This window comes from Barbus barbus (assembly GCF_936440315.1).
Source record: "Barbus barbus genome assembly, chromosome: 49".
NCBI lineage: Eukaryota > Metazoa > Chordata > Actinopteri > Cypriniformes > Cyprinidae > Barbus > Barbus barbus.
The window spans coordinates 20,212,985-20,232,165 of NC_136727.1; the positions used below are offsets into that span (position 1 = coordinate 20,212,985).

The 19,181-nt window shown below is 37.3% G+C and overlaps 1 protein-coding gene across 1 annotated transcript; it reads left to right on the forward strand.

Annotated features, from left to right (window-relative positions):
- Positions 1-14,155: 14,155 nt before the first annotated feature.
- LOC306867516 (neuromedin-U receptor 1-like) lies at positions 14,156-16,178 on the forward strand (the record flags this gene model as incomplete). Its single annotated transcript, XM_079413193.1, has 2 exons — positions 14,156-15,053; positions 15,787-16,178. 2 exons carry the CDS (start codon positions 14,156-14,158, stop codon positions 16,176-16,178), a joined length of 1,290 nt encoding a protein of 429 aa, XP_079269319.1.
- Positions 16,179-19,181: the final 3,003 nt, after the last annotated feature.

Below are 19,181 nucleotides of genomic sequence, written 5' to 3' on the forward strand. Positions count from 1 at the left end.
AGGGTGTATGCTTTTCAAGACTGGTGACTGCAACCGTTTTCTTTTCCCATTACATTTTCAGAATGTGTTAAGACCTTACAAAATGCTTTCCTACAGCTTCCCTGGCAAAATATATGCAAATAGTATATACCATAAACGATTTACAATAATATAGTTGGAATTTTTTATTTGCATTTATGCATGTCTTTCTTGCTAGAATTACTGTTCTGAAACCTTGTGTTAAATAGCAAATTACAGTATGTTTACTAATATGCATGCTTCTGACTCACCTTTTGGTTGCAGTTTAGGTTGATAGATTAATTTTGACATGTTTTTGTTTTTTTCTGTAGTCATTATTCATTGGAATGTGAAAATCTCTGTAGGTGTCATGACAACACAGACTCATTTATGAATTAAGCCAATGCCTATTAATTATGTATTTCCATCTGTTAAAACCTCAGTGACTCGCCAGTGAACAATAAAATCATTATAATCCCACTATCTAGGGACAAACGTTTTACAAACATGTATAATTCACTGCTGGAAATCCCATAAACAAAGCTTAATTTTAATCGATGCTATACTGCTAAATCCATTGCCACATGCTTTTTGAAGGATAGCTTTGCAGACATTATACATCCCTTCAAACCAAAGGAGCTGTTTGCATATTCTAATAACAGCAAATAGCTTTCAGAGCGCAGCATACATAACATTTATGCCTCATATTCATAACTTAACCTCCACTGATATGCATCCTTTTGTTAATCAATGACCTTTAACTTTTCTTCATTATCAGTATCATTGCACAAATATATTGCACGTTGTATATTCATTAAAGAATCTAAACAAACAATAGCCTGTTCTTAAAAAAAATAAAAAAGTTAATAAATTTCTGTCAGGACCACTATCGTCAAAATGATAGATACTTAGCATCAGAGCCGATCCTCCCTATACGCAGAATACGCAAGCTGTGTAGGGCCCCCGAAGCACCAGGGGGCCCCCTTGGTCTCAAAGATGTTTTAATTTTAGTTTAGTTTTTGAGTTTGTTAAGTGGTTATGAAAACATGAATGATCATTTATTTTAATGCAGTGCGCTGTCACACTCGTAAAAATCAGTCAAGTCATGTCATGTGAATGTCCTACAGACTCCTGACAAAGGATCGAAAAAAAAAACAGCAAGTTGAAATAGGACAAGGCAGTGAAGGGGTGCTCTTCTTTATAAGCAGCTAAGAAGGGAAGTCGTGGCCTAATGCTTAGAGAGTCGGACTCATAATCCAAATGTTGCGGGTTCGAGTCTCGGGCCGGCAGGGATTGTAGGTGGGGGGAGTGAATGTCCAGCGCTGTCTCCACCCTCAATACCACGACTGAGGTGGTGCCCTTGAGCAAGACACCGAACCCCCAACTGCTCCCCGGGCGCCGCAGCATAAATGGCTGCCCACTGCTCCAGGTGTTCACGGTGTGTGTTCACTGCTGTGTGTGTGCTCACGGTGTGTGTGTGTGTGTGTGTGTGTGTGTGTGTGTGTGTGTGTGTGTGTGCACACGTTGGATGGGTTAAATGCAGAGAGCACAAATTCCGAGTATGGGTCACCATACTTGGCAGTATGTCACTTCAGAAGAGCAGCATGCCCCTTACCGGAGAAGAGTAGCAGAAAAGGGGTGCTCTTCTTTTTAAGCAGCTAAGAAGAGCAGCAAGCCCCTTTAATGCAATACCTGAAAAAAAAGCATAAAACCCACTAAAATTGGCAACCTAATTTGCAGCAAACACAGCATACTGCAGCCATAGAAGCAAGCAATGGATGGTTCAGAGAGAGATCGCAGATTCTACCTGGCCTAAAAGCTTCACATCCATTTAAAACACTATAAAAACAGCACATAATAACTCAAATCAACTCATCAGTTTACAGGTTTGTCCTCTACCATTGACATTGTGCTCGTTATGTTATGTGTCCTCAATCTGACAACCCACGTGAGCGAAGACAGAAATCCTTACCAATACACTCGACAGCTTTGAAACAAGCATGTTGCTTGCTTAATCACAGCATGTTGCAGTAGTCAGCCTTAAGGAAATAGCAGGCCAAAATACTAGATGATTAAGCCATAAGCAGCAAGCATATTTCGAGAATAATCAGATGGTCTAAACAACAGCTTAAACATTAGCCGCTTGCTGTTGCAAATTTAACCAAGTACCAGCACTTGCAGTAACAACCAATAGCTTCAAGCAACAAGCAGGTCTAGCAACAAACATGATACTGAGCACTAGATAAGCCATAAAAGCAAGCAAAATCCCAATACCCTAACAGCTTTAAAACAAAGACTTTCTGAAATAGCATAGACTGGGGCAGCATGCCCTTCAAGACGAAGAGAAGCAGCGAAGGGGTTCTCTTCTTTAATCAGCAGCTGAGAAAAGCAGCATGCCCCTTTAATGCAGTACAGCATATGGTCAATACCCGAAGTTTAGGCAACAGTATGTTGCCCTTATCCGCACATTAGCATAAGTTCAGCGATGAATTGCGGGCAATTCAGGCAAAGAGTCTATGTCAATTATATATTGTTGTGAGAAGCAGTGCTTGCTCAGGTCACTTCCGAGTCTATCAGCTTATATCAATCGCGGCGAATTCGCATTCAAGTTCATGAAATTGTTGAATCTGGTGAGAACTCTGTGGGAAACAAGCCCCTGAAAATTCCTGATTGAAAGCTTTCCCATAGAGATGGAATTTGCCTTCTAATTTGCTCCTGAGCAAGCAGAAAAAGCTGCTGATTAATACTGAATAGAGCTTATATAGCAATGTCGCGATAGGTGTCGTATTCCTATAGGTAGGCTAACGCTTAATTAAAAAAATGGACACTACATGGCCCAAATATGAATACCATCTTTTAATTAACAGGTTTGTATTGACCCCTTAAATCCAGCAGAGATTATATCAGTTATATTCTTATAATTCTGAATAGCCACTTTTATTAGCCAAGTTTTATTATGCATAATGTAGATAACTTTGTTTATCTTCTGCATATTAGCTAAGCTACAGAACATAACCTATAAGTTATTTAGCTATAAGGGCAAATGTGTTAGGGCAAATGACAATATATGTAACTACCTAAGAACTTCAATCACAGATAAAGATATAATTTCACAATTATATGGCCCCATCGTCTTCTTAATATACACAACATCTTGGTAGAGAACCCTTCTGTCACATGAACCAACCAATGGTGTACCTCAAAATTCTGTATTTGGGCCCCTCTTCCTTTTAATATATACATCATTGAGGAGACCCTTCCATCACATGATGAACAAATAATGGTGAACTTCAAGGTTCAGTATTGGAATAGTAATATATCCAACATCTTGGAGCAGACACTTCACATGAACCAATCAATGGTGTGTCACAATGTTCAGTATTTGGCCCCCCAGTCTTAATATATACAGTATCACAGAGTATCACCCTTCTGTCACATGGACCAACCAATGGTGTACCTCAAGGTTCGCTATTCAGCCCCCTTGTCCTCATGATATACACAATATCTTGGAAGAGACATTTGTGTTACTTGAACCAACCAAAGGTGTACCTCAAGGTTCGGTATTTTGTCCCCTATTTGGCCCCCTTGTCTTCTTTATATCATCCAGGCAACTGGATTTCCCCTTCTATTTCCACTAAGAAACTGACAACTCACAGTTCTTATTATTATCACTTTTTTGGATGTGACTGACTTGAGGATGACCAATGACTCACTGATGTTTCCAGAGAATGAAATATTTATTTGTACTGATACATTAGGTTAATGTATGCAGTTAGTTTCTACTGCTGCTTATGTGCGCTGCACCCTTCAAGACAGAATGAAAGACAATGGCAAACAGCATCTTCGTTGTGAATGCCTTTAGAAATCATGGTTCCACTGAAATGACAATGAACGAGATGAGTCAGTGAAAATACAATTAACTATTCAGTGCTAAGATGAGAGAGAGAGAGAGAGAGAGAGAGAGAGAGCAATCTAACAGGTGAATTTGCTGCCTTTTTTGTCTTTGAAACAATATTTGAAACCCTGAAGACAGCAGAATAGGGACTGCAGGGTTACAATTTCTCTTGGGTCAAATCAGGTCATTTATATCACTGTGTTGCCAGCAAAATATCTGCATGTCTGCTGTTTTCAAGAAAATAAATATAAAAAAGTGGCCTATTCAAATTGTGCACTTGTGTACGTTTTCTGTGATAATTCTTTGCTTGAAACTGCCATTACAATTAATAACAAGAGCATAATCACAGGCATTAAATATTACAGCCATATACTGTATATCAGTATTTGATTGAGGAGGTCACATCTCTCTGATTTGTACGACGGCGTTTTAGTGCCACGTTAAAAAAATAAAAATATCTAAAATTACAAGATTAAAGTCGTAATATTTTGAGAATAAAGTCGAAATTACGAGAATAAAGTTTAAATGTTTCGAGAATAAAGTCGAAAAACTTAAACTTCTCCTGGTGCTCTCAATCCCAGCTATTTGCATGCGCAATATAGGCTATACTCTCAAAATATTATAACTTTAATTTCTACGATTTAAATTCTCAAAACATTTCGACTTTATTTTCGTAATTTCGACTTTATTCTCGAAATAATCCAACTTAATCTTGTAATTTTAGATATTTTTTATTTTTTAACGTGGCACTAAAACGCCGTCGTAGATTTGCCACTGGTGTGTAGCTTCAGAAAAATGTATTTCATTGTACAAGATATTGGAATTTTAAAACATTAACAATTAATTGCAGAGGGTGTTCTGTTCAGGCACAACCCGTTCTCCCCAAATATGTGTGTTTGCAAACAAAAAGGGTTGGTAATAAAATGTGAACTTTTTATTAGACAGTTTAAAAGGGTTAGTTCACCCCAAAATGAATATTATGTCATTAATTACTCACCCTCATGCCGTTCCAAACCCGTAAAACCTTCGTTCATCTTCAGAACACAAATTAAGATATTTTTGATGAAATCTGAGAGCTCTCTGACCCTCTGTTGACAGGAACACAATTGTTGTTTCCAGGTCCAGAAACGTTGTAAGAACATCGGTAAAACAGTCAATGTGACATCAGTGGCTCAACTTCAGTTTTGCGAAGCTACGAGAATACTTTTTGTGCGCAAAGTTGAGCCACTGATGTCACATGGACTGTTTTACCGATGTATTTACTACGTTTATGGACCTGGGAACATTTCAGTTGTGTTGCTGTCTATGGAGGTCAGAGAGCTCTCAAATTCTATCAAAAATATCTTAATTTTTGCTCCAAAGATGAACGAAGGTCTTACAGGTTTGGAATGACATGAGGGTGAGTAATTAATGACAGAATTTTCATTTTGGGGTGAACTATCCCTTTAAACCTTTATAGAATGTGCAATGAACACTCAGGTCAGTACATGAGGTATTTCCGCTCGGGTTGCTTTAGAGACTACTCAGCAAGCTTGCTTGAAATTAGAGGGACAAAATTAACACTGGTCACAGTCCATTAGAAATTAGAATTAGCAATTTACCGTTCTATAGGGAAGCCTCTTTGAATATTATTCAAGCATTCATGCATATGAAGATGCCACATCCACACCCTGCATTGGTCACATACACCTCTAAAAGTCATTGGTTTCCATAACAACTTGCATATCTGTTTCTAATTATCGAATACTCTTCTACACTTTGGGTTTGGTCACACTAGGCTGTGAGCATGAGAAATTACTTCATAGACAATCCTGAAATTATAGGCAACATGATATGAATCTGCCATCTTTTAGCGCAATCACAAAAACAAATGAAAAATAAATTTCTTTATGTTTCTTAACGCTTAAAAATAAAGGTTTCAAAAGGGTGGTTTTCACTGCAATGCCACTGAAGAACCATTTTGGGTTCCCAAAGAACCTTTCAGTGAACGGTTCTTAAAAGAACCATTTTCCCTAGTGAAAAAGAACGTAATAATCTAAAGAATATTTCCCACTATAAAACCTTTTGTGCAATGGAAAGATTCCATTGTTGTTAAAGGTTCTTCAAGGAACCATTGAGGAACCAATAAGGAACCTTTTTTAGAGTGTTGATTCTTTATGAAATCTTTAATGGTTTCTAGCAGTTCAAGTCTTTGTCCTTCATCATTGCTAATGCAGTTTGAGTTTTGATTTTTAAAGTTATTTTAGTGTTCTGTCAGAAACTATGAATTTCATGTCTTTGTCACCAGAGGAGGATGGCAGCACTCAACATCCTGTCATTTCAATGGACCCGTTTCAGAGACATGGGTGGAGGGCAGGTCAACTCTGCCTCAAATCTTGTTGAAACCTCCAAGAAAAAGCAGAACTATTATATGAATATGCAGTGCAGAGAATAAAGCATAATTATAGTTCAGGAGAATTACAGCTAGTGCTTTAGCCTGAATACTCTAAACGAGTAATAGAGGCTATCAGGGGCACTTTCAGATTATCACACCTTTGCATTGTCTCCAAGTGAGAGGACAGAGAACATTGTAATTGTCTCAGTTAGGGGCCGCTCACAAAGAATACCTTTTTGCATTCCAGTGTGCTACTTTTCTATGTAAATATGTGCTAGGTTACACAAAGTGTTTGCGCTCATGTCTCTTTTGCAACATCTTCAAAGTAGTTTGACCTTTAAAAAATGCAGTGCTCTGCATCTCACTTTTAATTGCAAAATCACTCATATATATATATATATGTATGTTTGTATGTATTTATATATGTGTGTGTTTTTTTTTTTGCATGTTTACATTTCTACTTATCTCTTTATATTGGTTCCAGTTTTTATTTATTCTTGCTTCTTGCTATACACTCTTAAAAATAAAGGCTCCAAAAGGGTGTTTTTATAGTGATGCTATAGAAGAACCATTTTTGGTTCCCCAATCAACCTTTCAGTGAACAGGTCTTAAATTAATCATTTTGAAGAACATTTTAAGATACAAAAGAACCTGTAAAAAAGAGCCTTGTGAAAACTTTTTAAACTATAAAGAACCTATCTGCATTTTAAAGGTTCCGTGGATGTTCAAGGTTCTTCATGGAACCAACAAAGCCAATAAAGAAACTTTATTTTTAAGAGTGTATAAATAGATGATAACAAATGTCTGAATAACGTATGAGAACATTTACACAGAATGTGTTTTTTGCTTTTAACAATGCGATACACAGGGATGGAAAAAGACGAGATGCATTTGTTTTTGTTTTTTTAATTTAACAACTTGAGCATTTTTAGAACGTGTCATGTGCAGGACATTTCAAAAGATGCAATACGCAAGTGCAACAATCATATAATTCAATCTTGCACATAGAAATGCAAAAATGGTACTTACAGTAAGTGGCCATTTGCACAGAACACACTTTTGCATTTTAAAACGCAGATTCGGAGCAGTGGAATGACAAAAACCACAAGGCCTCAAGATGCTTTTTTCAAGTTCTTTTTCATTTGAGTGCCACAGCGCAGTGAAACACAAAAATTCATTATGAGTCCATGGCCTGTTTTTGCATTTTAAAAATGCAAGAACCATCTTTTTTTTTTAAGTTAAACAACTTTTAACTTGAGCACCGTGTTTTTAGAAAGATGTGTCACGCGAAAATATCAAATGTCCGCCTTGCATATATTTACATTAAAACCTTGTTAAACTGTAAATGAGTCCGGAAGGGACATCATTTACATTTGTAATGTGATTGGAAATGGGAAAAAGGGTGAGTAAATGATGACAGAATTTCTATTTCTGTTTGAACGTACCCCTTTACACACAAGTTAGATTTGTATTTGATTTGAATAAGCACAGCTCAGTCAGATGATTGGGATAATTAAGGAGGATCGGATTTCTGCGACATATTTTTTTTTCCTTAATTTCCTAAATGCCATTGAAACGTCACCGATGGACAAGAATGAAAGAAACACTCAGATGCTCATTATCTTTGAGAATCATTATCATCATGGAAACCAGAGGTGTGATGCATTGTGAAAAAGGTCCTCAATTTAATTAGCTAGCTAAATTCAATTCAGCAATCCAGCTCAATTAAAACATAGCTCTGCTGATAGTAAAATAGCACAAATGAAATTAGATTATCATGTGCTAAAGCACTGTTAGAGTATGAAAGATAAAAAGGGATAAAACAGAATGCTCATGCTTGTATAGGGTTAAACAAGACTTGCCATGACATACAGAATAGGGGCAGAGAGAGAGAGAGAGAGAGAGCGCAACTGTGTTTCTCTGTATAACCAAGGAAACACACGCATTATAACATGTGTGATGGGCTTATTATCAGCCTTTTAAACTAGAATAGCATTTTTGCATCCGCTCAGGCCTTCTGAGGAGAACCTTCTGAACCTTCAGCTTTAATTTTCATGTCACTGATGTTTTAACAGTGGATTGTGAATTGTGTCAAACTAAAAGGTAAGATTCTTGTTAATGGTGATATAGTGTATTTGGTGTATGTGACAATCTATTCAAAGACTTTTTTATTATAGCTGTTTTGTCAGATATTAGTGGCATGATTGGAATGGAAATTGATTTAGGAGGTTTCCTTAATGAAATGCTCCAGCTTCAGACTGAATGATCTGTTCTCAGTGACTGTGTAAAATAAGGGCTCTTTCTGATTATATGTGGTGTTTAAATGTCTGACACACTTGTTGATCTCTCATGATTATGCTAAAAAAATAGTAGCTATACATTATTTTCTCTTGATTAATGCAAGTGCTTGGGGGAAAAAACAAGACATTAATACTATACTATTTTATTGTCTGTACTAGCATATACAGCCTGTTGCCATGATTGAATCTATGAATGCATGAACTAGCACCGGTAGAGGTGCAAGTTGAAGGAAAAAATATTTTTTGAATCAATTAGAGGAGAACAACTGCACGCTCACTTAAGCATAGGCTGTTTATTAACCAACGTTTTGGCTTGTAGCCTTTCTCAAGGTATAATGTTTAATTATACCCTGAGAAAAGCTACTAGCCGAAACGTTGGTTGTGTCTGCAGTTGTTCTCCTCTAATTGATTTAAAGTGGCTGTATACCAGCCGCTTTGGCTTAGAAACGAGCATGCTAATATAATCATGCAAGCTTAAACTAAACGTATCTTATTCTATTTCATTCCTCCAACTTGCCAAAGACAGTAACCACCTCTACCACTTCCAGTAATAGCATCGCTGCTCAACCATGAGGTCAGATCCTGCTGGGGAATCAGCAGTCCTTCTCAAATTTTCTGCCCTTCATTATAACGATTTCTGTGCACCTGTAGCCGTTCACTCTTTCCCCTCCAATTCCACACGTCACCATCCACCTGTGGGTCCACTGGGAACCTCACTGTCATACTGGGATATAGCTTCCTTTTTCCCTACTTTGTTTACCCTGAGTTAGTACTGCTACAAATTTCCAATAAATGGGTTATATATTTTGGCTACACACACACACTATTAGGGGAGTAATGGTACACAGACATGCCGGTTCGGTACGTACCTCGGTTTTGATATCACGGTTCGGTATGTTTTCGGTACAACAGGAGGAGAAAACTAAATATAAAATTGCTTTTTTTATTAAACAGTGGTTTACTAAACAAATTGTTCTTTCTTTAAATAAATTTGATTGAAATTCAAATTTTCTTAGGGATAAAAATCTACCTCAGCTTATGCTCTAAACTATAGTGAGACCTTACTTTAAGGTTATAATTAACAACAGAGCCCAAACGTAAATTTAATTACTATTTATTTTTAAATATAGTCATCAACACTCAACTTGTTTTAAAAAATGGATGCAAACATGTCAATTGCACATAATGCGTTTTTTTATTAATTTCTAAATTATAAAATGTATATTTGTTGTTGAAATATATTCATTTACACAGTGGCTGTCATAACTTGTCATAACAGATTTAATTAAATATAAATTAAATAAGACATCACTAACATGTAAAGAAAAATATGTACTGTACATAGTACTGTATTGTGTACTGTACTGATATTTTGCGAAAAGTTCTTTTCTAAACTTCATTTCTCTAGCGAACTAATGAGCTGTGGACACTGATGACTTGCCTGAGGTAAATGAAACACTGATTGAACGGATGTGTGAGGCATGAGATGTTCATTTAAGTTTATTTCGCGTTAAAACTAGTAGTAAAAAGGAAGGGATGATCGCACTCACTTGTGCTTCACGCTGCCGTTTCAACTGAGGTGTTTCCACAGCGATCTGCCATGCCACATAATTCCACTCGTGCAGTGGTTAAAACAATGCTGTATTTGTTCGGTACACATGCGTACTGAACTGAAAGACACATAACGATAATTTTCAATACGAATACATGTACCGTTACACCCCTAATATACATATATTGTATATATATATATACATACAGTGCCTATAGAAAGTTTTCATACCCCTTCATTTTTTTCACATTTTGTTATGTTGTGTTCTTATGTTAAACTGCTTTAAATTACTTTTTTTCCACATAAATCTACACCCCACTCACAATAATGACAAAGCAAAAACCAGATTTATCACAACTTTGCAAATTAATTAAAAAGGAAACACTGAAAACATGACATTGCACAAGTCTTCATACCCTTTGCTTTGACACTTGAAATTTAGATCAGGAGCATTTCCAGTTTCACTGGATCGTCTTTGAGATGTTTCTATACTCCGATGATGATTTGGACATGATTTGGAAAGGCACGCACACCTGTCTATTTAAAGTTTAACAGTTGAAACGGATGTCAGAGCACAGACTGAGGTCAAAGGAATGGCCTGCAGAGCTGAGAGACAGGATTGTGTTGAGACAGATCTGGGGAAGACTACAAAAGAAATTCTGCTGTGCTTAAGGTTCACAGGAGCATTTGGCCTCCATAATCCTTAATGGTTGAAGTTTGAAACAATCAGGACTCTTCCTAGATCTAGCCTCCTGGCCAAACTGAGCAATCGAAAGAGAAGGGTCTTGGTTAGAGAGGTGATCAAGACACTGATAGTCACTCTGGTTGAGATCCATGATCTTATATGGAGATGGGAGAAACTTACAGAAGGACAAACATCACTGCAACACTCCACCAATCTGGACTTGATGGCAAAGTGACCAAACTCAAGCTTCTCAGATACATGAAACTCTGATTGGAATTTACAAAAATACACCCAAATAACCAGATTCTCTGGTCTGATGAACCTCAATTCTTTATTCATGTCTGAGGGAAACCAAGCACCGCTTATCACCTGCATAATACCATCCCAACGGTGAAGCATGGTGGTGGCAGCATCATGTAGTGGAGGTGTTTTTCAACGGCAGGGACTGGGGAAGTGATCAGAGACGGGAAAGCTGAATGCAGTCAAATACAGAGATATCCTTAATGAAAACCTGGTTCAGAGCGCTCAGAACCTCAGACTGGGCTGAAAGTTCACCTTCCTGCATGACAATCACCGTAAGCACACAGCCAAGACAATGCAGGAGTGGCTTTGGGATGACTCTATGGAAGTCCTCAAGTGGCCCAACCAGAGCTGGGACTTGGAGCCAATCAGACAGGTTGAAGATGTGCAAAGATTGTTTAACCATACCCAAAAGACCTGAGGCTGTAATTGTTGCCAAAATGCTTTAACTAAGTTTTGAGTTAAGGGTATGAAGACTTGTGCAATGTCATTTTTTTAGTGTTTCCTTTTTAATAAATTTGTGATAGTAAAGTTGTGATAAATTCGGTTTTTGCTTTGTCATTATGGTGAGTGGGGTGTAGATTTATGTGGGGAAAAAAAATAATTTAAAGCAGTTTAACATAATAAGGCAACATAACAAAATGTGAAAAAATTAAGGGATATGAAGACTTTCTATAGGCACTGTATGTGTATATATATACATATTATGGGTTATGTATTTTGGCTATACAGCATATTTTATTAGCTATAGATGCTATTTACACTACATGCTAATTGGATTCTAATTACACTAAGTGAAAATAACAGTATTTTTATGTAAAAATAGGGTTTTTTTGTGCAAATAATAGTATTTTCATGCTGTTCATACTACTTAGTGCAAATAATATCTGCACCTCACTATTGTAGTACATTATAAAACAGTATACAATACTAAAGTATTGTGTGTAAATTATCATTTTTATTAAAATTATTAAAGGGCAGTCGTGGCCTAATGGATAGAGATTTGGACTTGTAACCTGAAGGTTGTGGGTTCGAGTCTCAGGTCCGGCAGGGATTGTAGGTGGAGGAGTGAATAACCAGCACTCTCTCCTCCCTCAATACCACGACTGAGGTGAGACCCTTGAGCAAGGCACCGAACCCCCAACTGCTCCCCGGGCGCCGCAGCATTGGCTGCCCACTGCTCCGGGTGTGTGTTCACTACTGAGTGTACACTTGGATGGGTTAAATGCAGAGCACAAATTCAGAGTATGGGTCACCATACCTGGCCACACACCACTTCCCTTTCATAAATGGATGCCACTTTTGGACAATAAAGCCTTCCCTTCAACAAACCTTAACCTTAACCAATAAATACAATATTTTAAATTTTTCAATAACTTCTTTCATTTTTATAAAAAAATAAATGCCTTTCCAGTGTGATATGTGATGTGAAAAGGGAGAAGAAAGAGTTTGGCAAAAGGCAGATTCGAACTCGGGTTGATCCTGTCAAAACAAATATTGCTGCATGCTTTACTACCTACGCCATTGGAGCTCCTGCATAACAGAGGTCTTTTGATATGTTGTCTAACCCTGGACGTCAGTGGGCAGAGTTACTGTAGAAAGGCTCTGCCAACAAGGTGGGCTATTTGCAAACATTGTGGTCTATTTGCACTTAGTGTAAATAGACACTCCGATATATTATTTTATAACCTTTCTATAAAAAAGTAGAACAGTCACAAATTCCAGGCATTAACCTGCAAACAAGCCTGCACTGGCCCTTTACGGGCCCACTTAGGGCTGCCAACGCAGAGCCCCTGAGAGTTTGCTCATTGACAAAACTTTGGCCCCTTAGCACTAGCCTGCACGGGCAGCCCTCACTTAGCCTCCAAGAAGCTTAAGCACTGTTTTATTGAAAATAATAAAGTTTGAAGTCACCGTTATGGAGATAAGTGCTTGCTTAAGTTGGGCTCTTGACCCTTGACTTTTTAACTTTAATGTTTCTCTGACTGCTATAACTGTGTGTTTCTGAAGCACATTTGGTATAGCAAAAGTTGTGAGAGAAACTCTGATCAGATGGTGATGGTTACTTATTGATGATTCAGTAACCATGTAGACTTCTGATTCACTGATCTCTGAGGACGTTATTTAGATTTAATAATTTCACTTAATAGCATGAACTTTTGTCTTGCTTTAATATTTTGTGTTTTTAAGTCATTATGCAGAAATTATATGGACAGGATCATGTAGACTCACACAGATATCAAGATTCAGCGTATGAACCTCAACAATGATGACAATCAACGAAAAGCTTGTTTTGTGATGTTCAGAGTTGATCTTAATATTTTATTGACTGTCACCATTGTTGAGGTTCATACGCTGAATCTTGATATCTGTGTGAGTCTACATGATCCCATCCAAATAATTTTCTGCATAACGACTTAAAAATGTTCAAAATAGTAAACCGGGACAAAATTTCATGCCGTTGTACTCAAGGGCTACTATAATGTGAAATAATGCAATCTAAATAATGTCCTCAGAGATCAAACTCTGGGAGAGATCAATGAATCAGGCCACTACGTGATGACTGAATCATCAAATCAGTTTTTCTTCTTGCACCTTTTGCTGTAACAAATGTGGTTCAGAAACACACAGTTACAGCAGCCAAAGAAAAAATTAAGTTAAAAAGTCAAGGGTCAAGGGCCCTACTAAAGCAAACACTTACCTCCATAACGGTGATTTCAAACTTGATTATTTTGAATAAAACAGCGCTTAGGCTTGCATGAGCCAGTGGAAGATGAACCTCATCAGATTCACCACAGGGAATGAATTGTGCAATAATAACAGTGGCAAACTGGCACCTACAGCTTATGTGCTTCGTGTATAAACCAACTTACTATTTTCCCCCCAATATTTGAATGAAAATAAATAATATTTTAATATAGATTAAAAAAAATATCACACTGCCTAACCTTTAAAAACTTCCAGGTTCTCATTTCCCCATTTTCCAAGATCAAGTAAACATGTTCGTTATCTGATGTCTCCAACCCTTTCATGTTCCCTCACTAGGTCAAGAATGATTGCCAAACCCAACTGTTCTTCAATGGATTCCTCTGCATCAAGATGCATCCAAGAGCTGTTGTGCAACACAACTGTTGTGTTGAACCTCAGTGAGGTGGAAATGGAAGAGTTTTGCCTCAACCAAGATGAGTATCTGGAAAAATATCTGGGGTCTAGACGTTCCCCAGTGTTTCTGTCTGTGTGCATCACCTACCTGCTCATCTTTTTGGTGGGAGCGGTTGGGAACATTCTTACGTGCATTGTTATTGCTCGCAACAAGGTCATGAGGACACCCACCAACTTCTACCTGTTCAGTCTGGCAGTTTCAGACCTGCTGGTGCTTCTTCTGGGAATGCCTTTGGAGCTCTACGAAATGTGGAGTAACTATCCATTCCTTTTCGGCAAAGGTGGCTGCTACTTCAAGACCTTCCTCTTTGAGACCGTTTGCTTCGCCTCCATTCTGAATGTAACAGCGCTGAGCGTGGAGCGCTACATAGCTGTAGTCCATCCGCTCAGGGCCAAATACGTAGTGACGCGCACTCACGCCAAACGGGTGATCTTGAGCGTGTGGAGCGTGTCTATTTTGTGCGCCATTCCCAACACCAGCCTCCACGGCATTTTCACCCTCCCTCTTCCCAAAGGGAAAGGATTAGGTGCCATGTCTACCTCCGCCACCTGCATGCTGGTCAAGCCACGTTGGATGTACAACCTGATCATCCAAATCACCACTCTGTTGTTTTTCCTCCTGCCCATGTTGACCATCAGCGTGCTATATTTGCTCATCGGCATGCAGCTAAAACGCGAAAAGATGTTGCAGGTCCTGGAGGCAAAAGCCAGTCTGGGACAAGACAGCTCGTCTAATGTGCGCAGTCAGCAGCAGAAAACACGTCACCAGCAGGTCACGAAAATGTTGTGTAAGTAGGCCAGCTGGCCAATAACTGAATTCTCATGTATTACAGTGCCTTGGCTGTTGTAGATCATATTACACTGCAAGCGTATTCTTAATTTATGTGACCTGCTCCATCCCTGAGTCGTTTTGAAACACATCTTGAGTTTTATGCACTGAATAGACTGCCGTCTCTGCATTCTAGTGATATAATTATTAGGTTTATACTCCAAACCATTGTTGACATATAGGAAGGTTGCCATAAAAAAAAAAAAAAAAAAACTGATTTTATTCTAACACATTAAATAACTGTAGTGCATATATACAATGTAAGATTCTTACTGTATGAAGTCTTTTTTCTAGCTTACTAAAGAGCAATAGGCATTGAATTAATTTTCTGAGGTCATGTAAGGTTTTTCACAAGCTGTTTTAATAAAGTCTTCCCGCAGCATAGAAATCCTTCCTTCAATAACTCTTAGTCATATTCAATTTTGGCTGTTATTAACATTAAATTGCATTTGTCAGCACTCAGCATCACTCTTCGAAAGTGAGTGAAAATTGATTTTATCTAAGTACTCAGTGACAAGGAAACATACACATTTCTGAGGCTTTAAACAGTGAAATGCAGAATAATATTCAATAGGGTAATGTTCAGAGAGCATGCTAAAAAAAAATGAAATAACAGGAAGTTTGACTTAATATTTTGGGTTAGACATAATTTAAGCCTAAATCTTATGTCTAACACAGTATTTTCTCTTCAGTTGTACTAGTGGTCATGTTTGGCATCTGTTGGGCTCCGTTCCACACCGATCGACTCATGTGGAGTTTCATGGACCAGAAGAGCAGCGAACACATGAAGATTTTCCAGATCTATGAATACGTCCATGTCATCTCTGGGGTCTTCTTCTATCTGAGCTCAGCAATTAATCCGATTCTCTACAACCTCATGTCCACCCGCTTCAGGGAGATGTTTAAAGAAGTGATGTGTCACCACAAATGGCGTCCCGTCCCAAGAAAACGCTCTCTGAGCATGATGAGGGTTACTGTACGCAGCACTCTGAGTGATGTCCCACCCTGCAACGGCACTGTAACTACCGAAGGAGAAGATTTTGTTATAGATGAATGCCAGGACAATAAGACCAGCTTCTCCTAAGAAATGAACTTGTCTTTGATTGTCTTTCCTTGAAATTAACTCTGCAGCTTTATAAAAGATGAATGAATCCAAAACCATACATTTAAACGATTGTTGTATACAAACACTTGGGTAAAATATGTGACCCTGGAGCACAAAACCAGTCTTAAGTCGCTGGGTTATATTTGAAGCAATAGCCAAAAATACATTGCACGGGTCAAAATTAGCGATTTTTCTTTTATGCCAAAAATCATGAGGACATTAAGTAAAGATCATGTTCCATGAACATATTTTGTAAATTTCCTACTGTAAATATATAAAAACGTCATTTTTGATTAGTAATATGCATTGCTAAGAACTTCATTTGGACAACTTTAAAGGTGATTTTCTCAATATTCTGAGATTTTTTTTTGCACCCTCAGATTCCACATTTCCAAATAGTTATATCTCGACCAAATATTGTCCTATCCTAACAAACCATACATCAATGGAAAGCTTATTTATTCAGCTTTCAGATTATGTATAAATCTCAATTTCGAAAAATTGACCCTTATGACTGGTTTTGTGCTCCAGGGTCACATATATGGTCTTGTGATTTTCTGACATTAATCAAGCATAAAGAATCTGTGACTCTCCCATTTATTCCCAACTATAACTCTTTCTTTGTTGGTTTATCAGCATATTTTCCAATGAGTGCATTACAAGTGATGCAGATCGGCTTGTTTTTACTCGCTGGAAATTGTCTCATTATAAAACCATTCAGGTTTCTTGCACTGGCTACCAGTATCTACTAAAATTAATTTCAAGACAACGTTCTTCACTTACAGTGCTGTCAAAGACCGAGACCCCAATTATATTCAATTTTGTATTATATGAAAAAGTACATTTAAAAATCTGTATTTCTCAAATTGGTGTCATGACACTACAGCCATTTACATAAAATCCTGCATTAACAAATGCTGTTTAAAATACAGTCAAGAAATGATTTATGAATATAGCCTGATAGATTTAAGCAATAGGCTATTATATGAGCAAAAGTTCTGTAACCTATTTCTGAATAACGGTGATCGCATGTACAGTATCAAAGTTTTGTGGGTATTTTAGCTTGTGATATTGCTTTTAGAAAACAGGTTAATAAGCAAGCAGTTAATGTTCAGCAACCTGTACTTGTCTTATACAAATAGTTCCAAACAAAGCAGCAGAACTGTTACGCCATTACTGAATACATATGTGTTTTTCAATTAAGCAGTTGAGTGAATAATTCAATGAATCATTCATAAATACAAAGTTCTGTCAAGAAACTCTATGGCGCAGGCTGATAGTTTATAACTCAACCATAATTATTCAAACCGCACAGCTGATTGGTTACCTTTTGTATCAGCAACCAATGAGCTTGCTGCTCAACATTCAAATACATGGCTAGTGCTTGCTGTAGCAGTTGCACCGCACTTCGGAAACCCTCCACCTCCCCAGCTCCACCTGTGTATATCTGCTATGGGGTGATTTCAAGTATGCTATGTATGGCAGGGTTATTTCATATATGTTATATGTGCAGCAGCAGTATTTCTTACATGCTCAAAGCAGCATGTTGTGGATGTATTGGCAGTAGCAAGTTTCAGTACTTGCTCTGCCGTCGCAGCAGCGTAGCAGATCTATTCTACCAAGACACATGGACATCGCCATGTATATTACCATGCTAAACTCTTGTCATGATAAAAAACACTTATTTCGTTCCAGAATTAATCAGCGCTTTGAATGAATCAGTTAAATGAATAACTGACTCAAAAGACCACCATCTACTGGTGTACAGTGTAATCTGCAGAAAGAGTCACTGAAAATCCCCATCAAATCCCCTTATATAGGCTTATGTGGAATATTCATAGACAATATACCAGAAAAGATTTATTTTATGATGAAATATTTTATATTTAATGTTTAATGTCCAATAGTGTATTATATTTCAGGCTGTGAATCTCCTCTTGTGACAAGGTTTGTAAATAAAATATATTGCTCTGCAAAACACAACGTTTTCAAACCATTTTCTGATATCTACAGTAACACAAACACATCCGTAATAACATAACTGTGCTGGCAGCATCCTTCTTTATGAAATGTCTAAAAGTGGCCTTGGTGAAAGTCTGGATATAAAGGGAAGATGGATGATGGATAATAACACAGTTCAATAGATGAAGAGAGTCTGGAAAGACTATATATAAATAGGTCATTTTGTCCCTGAGAATTTTTTTTGAAGTGATGCTAAAAGCCACAAAGAAATATCCTGTACTCCTACATGAATAATACTTGTGCTTATTAACAATTCTGAATCACTTTAATCTTAGCGGAGGAGCTCTGATCAGACAGACTGATCAAAGCCTTTGATGCCATTTTTATTAAAAATATATTATTTCCCATCATAGATAAAATCTTTATTTATGGAGGGTATGAGGGGCAAACAAATCAGTTACCATGGTAAGATATCATACAGCATCTATAGGAGAAATCATTTTGTTTTCCTCAGTCTAGTAAATGGGTAGCCGGGATTTGTGTCCCCTGAATGTATGACCCTCTTACAACTGTATCATACTCAAGACTGTCTTAATAAGTTTAGCCTTCAGAAGTAAACTTTGTGTGTCAACACATCAGCCAGCAAACATTTTTTTTATAATTTTTAATATATATTTTATTTATTTATTTTTTGTTTGTTAGTTTGTTTGTTTTTTCGGCAGCTTCTCTTTTCTCATTTTAATTCTAGTTATTATTTTTACTGGCTTTGACAGGCCCTGTATCCTAAAAAACGACAAACACAAAAACTTTTTTTTATTTTACTATATGGCTGCTGCTTTTTTATTTTATTTCTAGTGATGGCTTACTGGCTTTGGCAATTCATAACAGCCCTGCATCTAAAAAAAATAAAAATAAATATATATATATATATATATATATATATATATAAACCTGATTTGCAAAGAAGGCTTAATATTACCTGATTTGAGGGTGCTGAATTCAAAATATATATATAAAAAC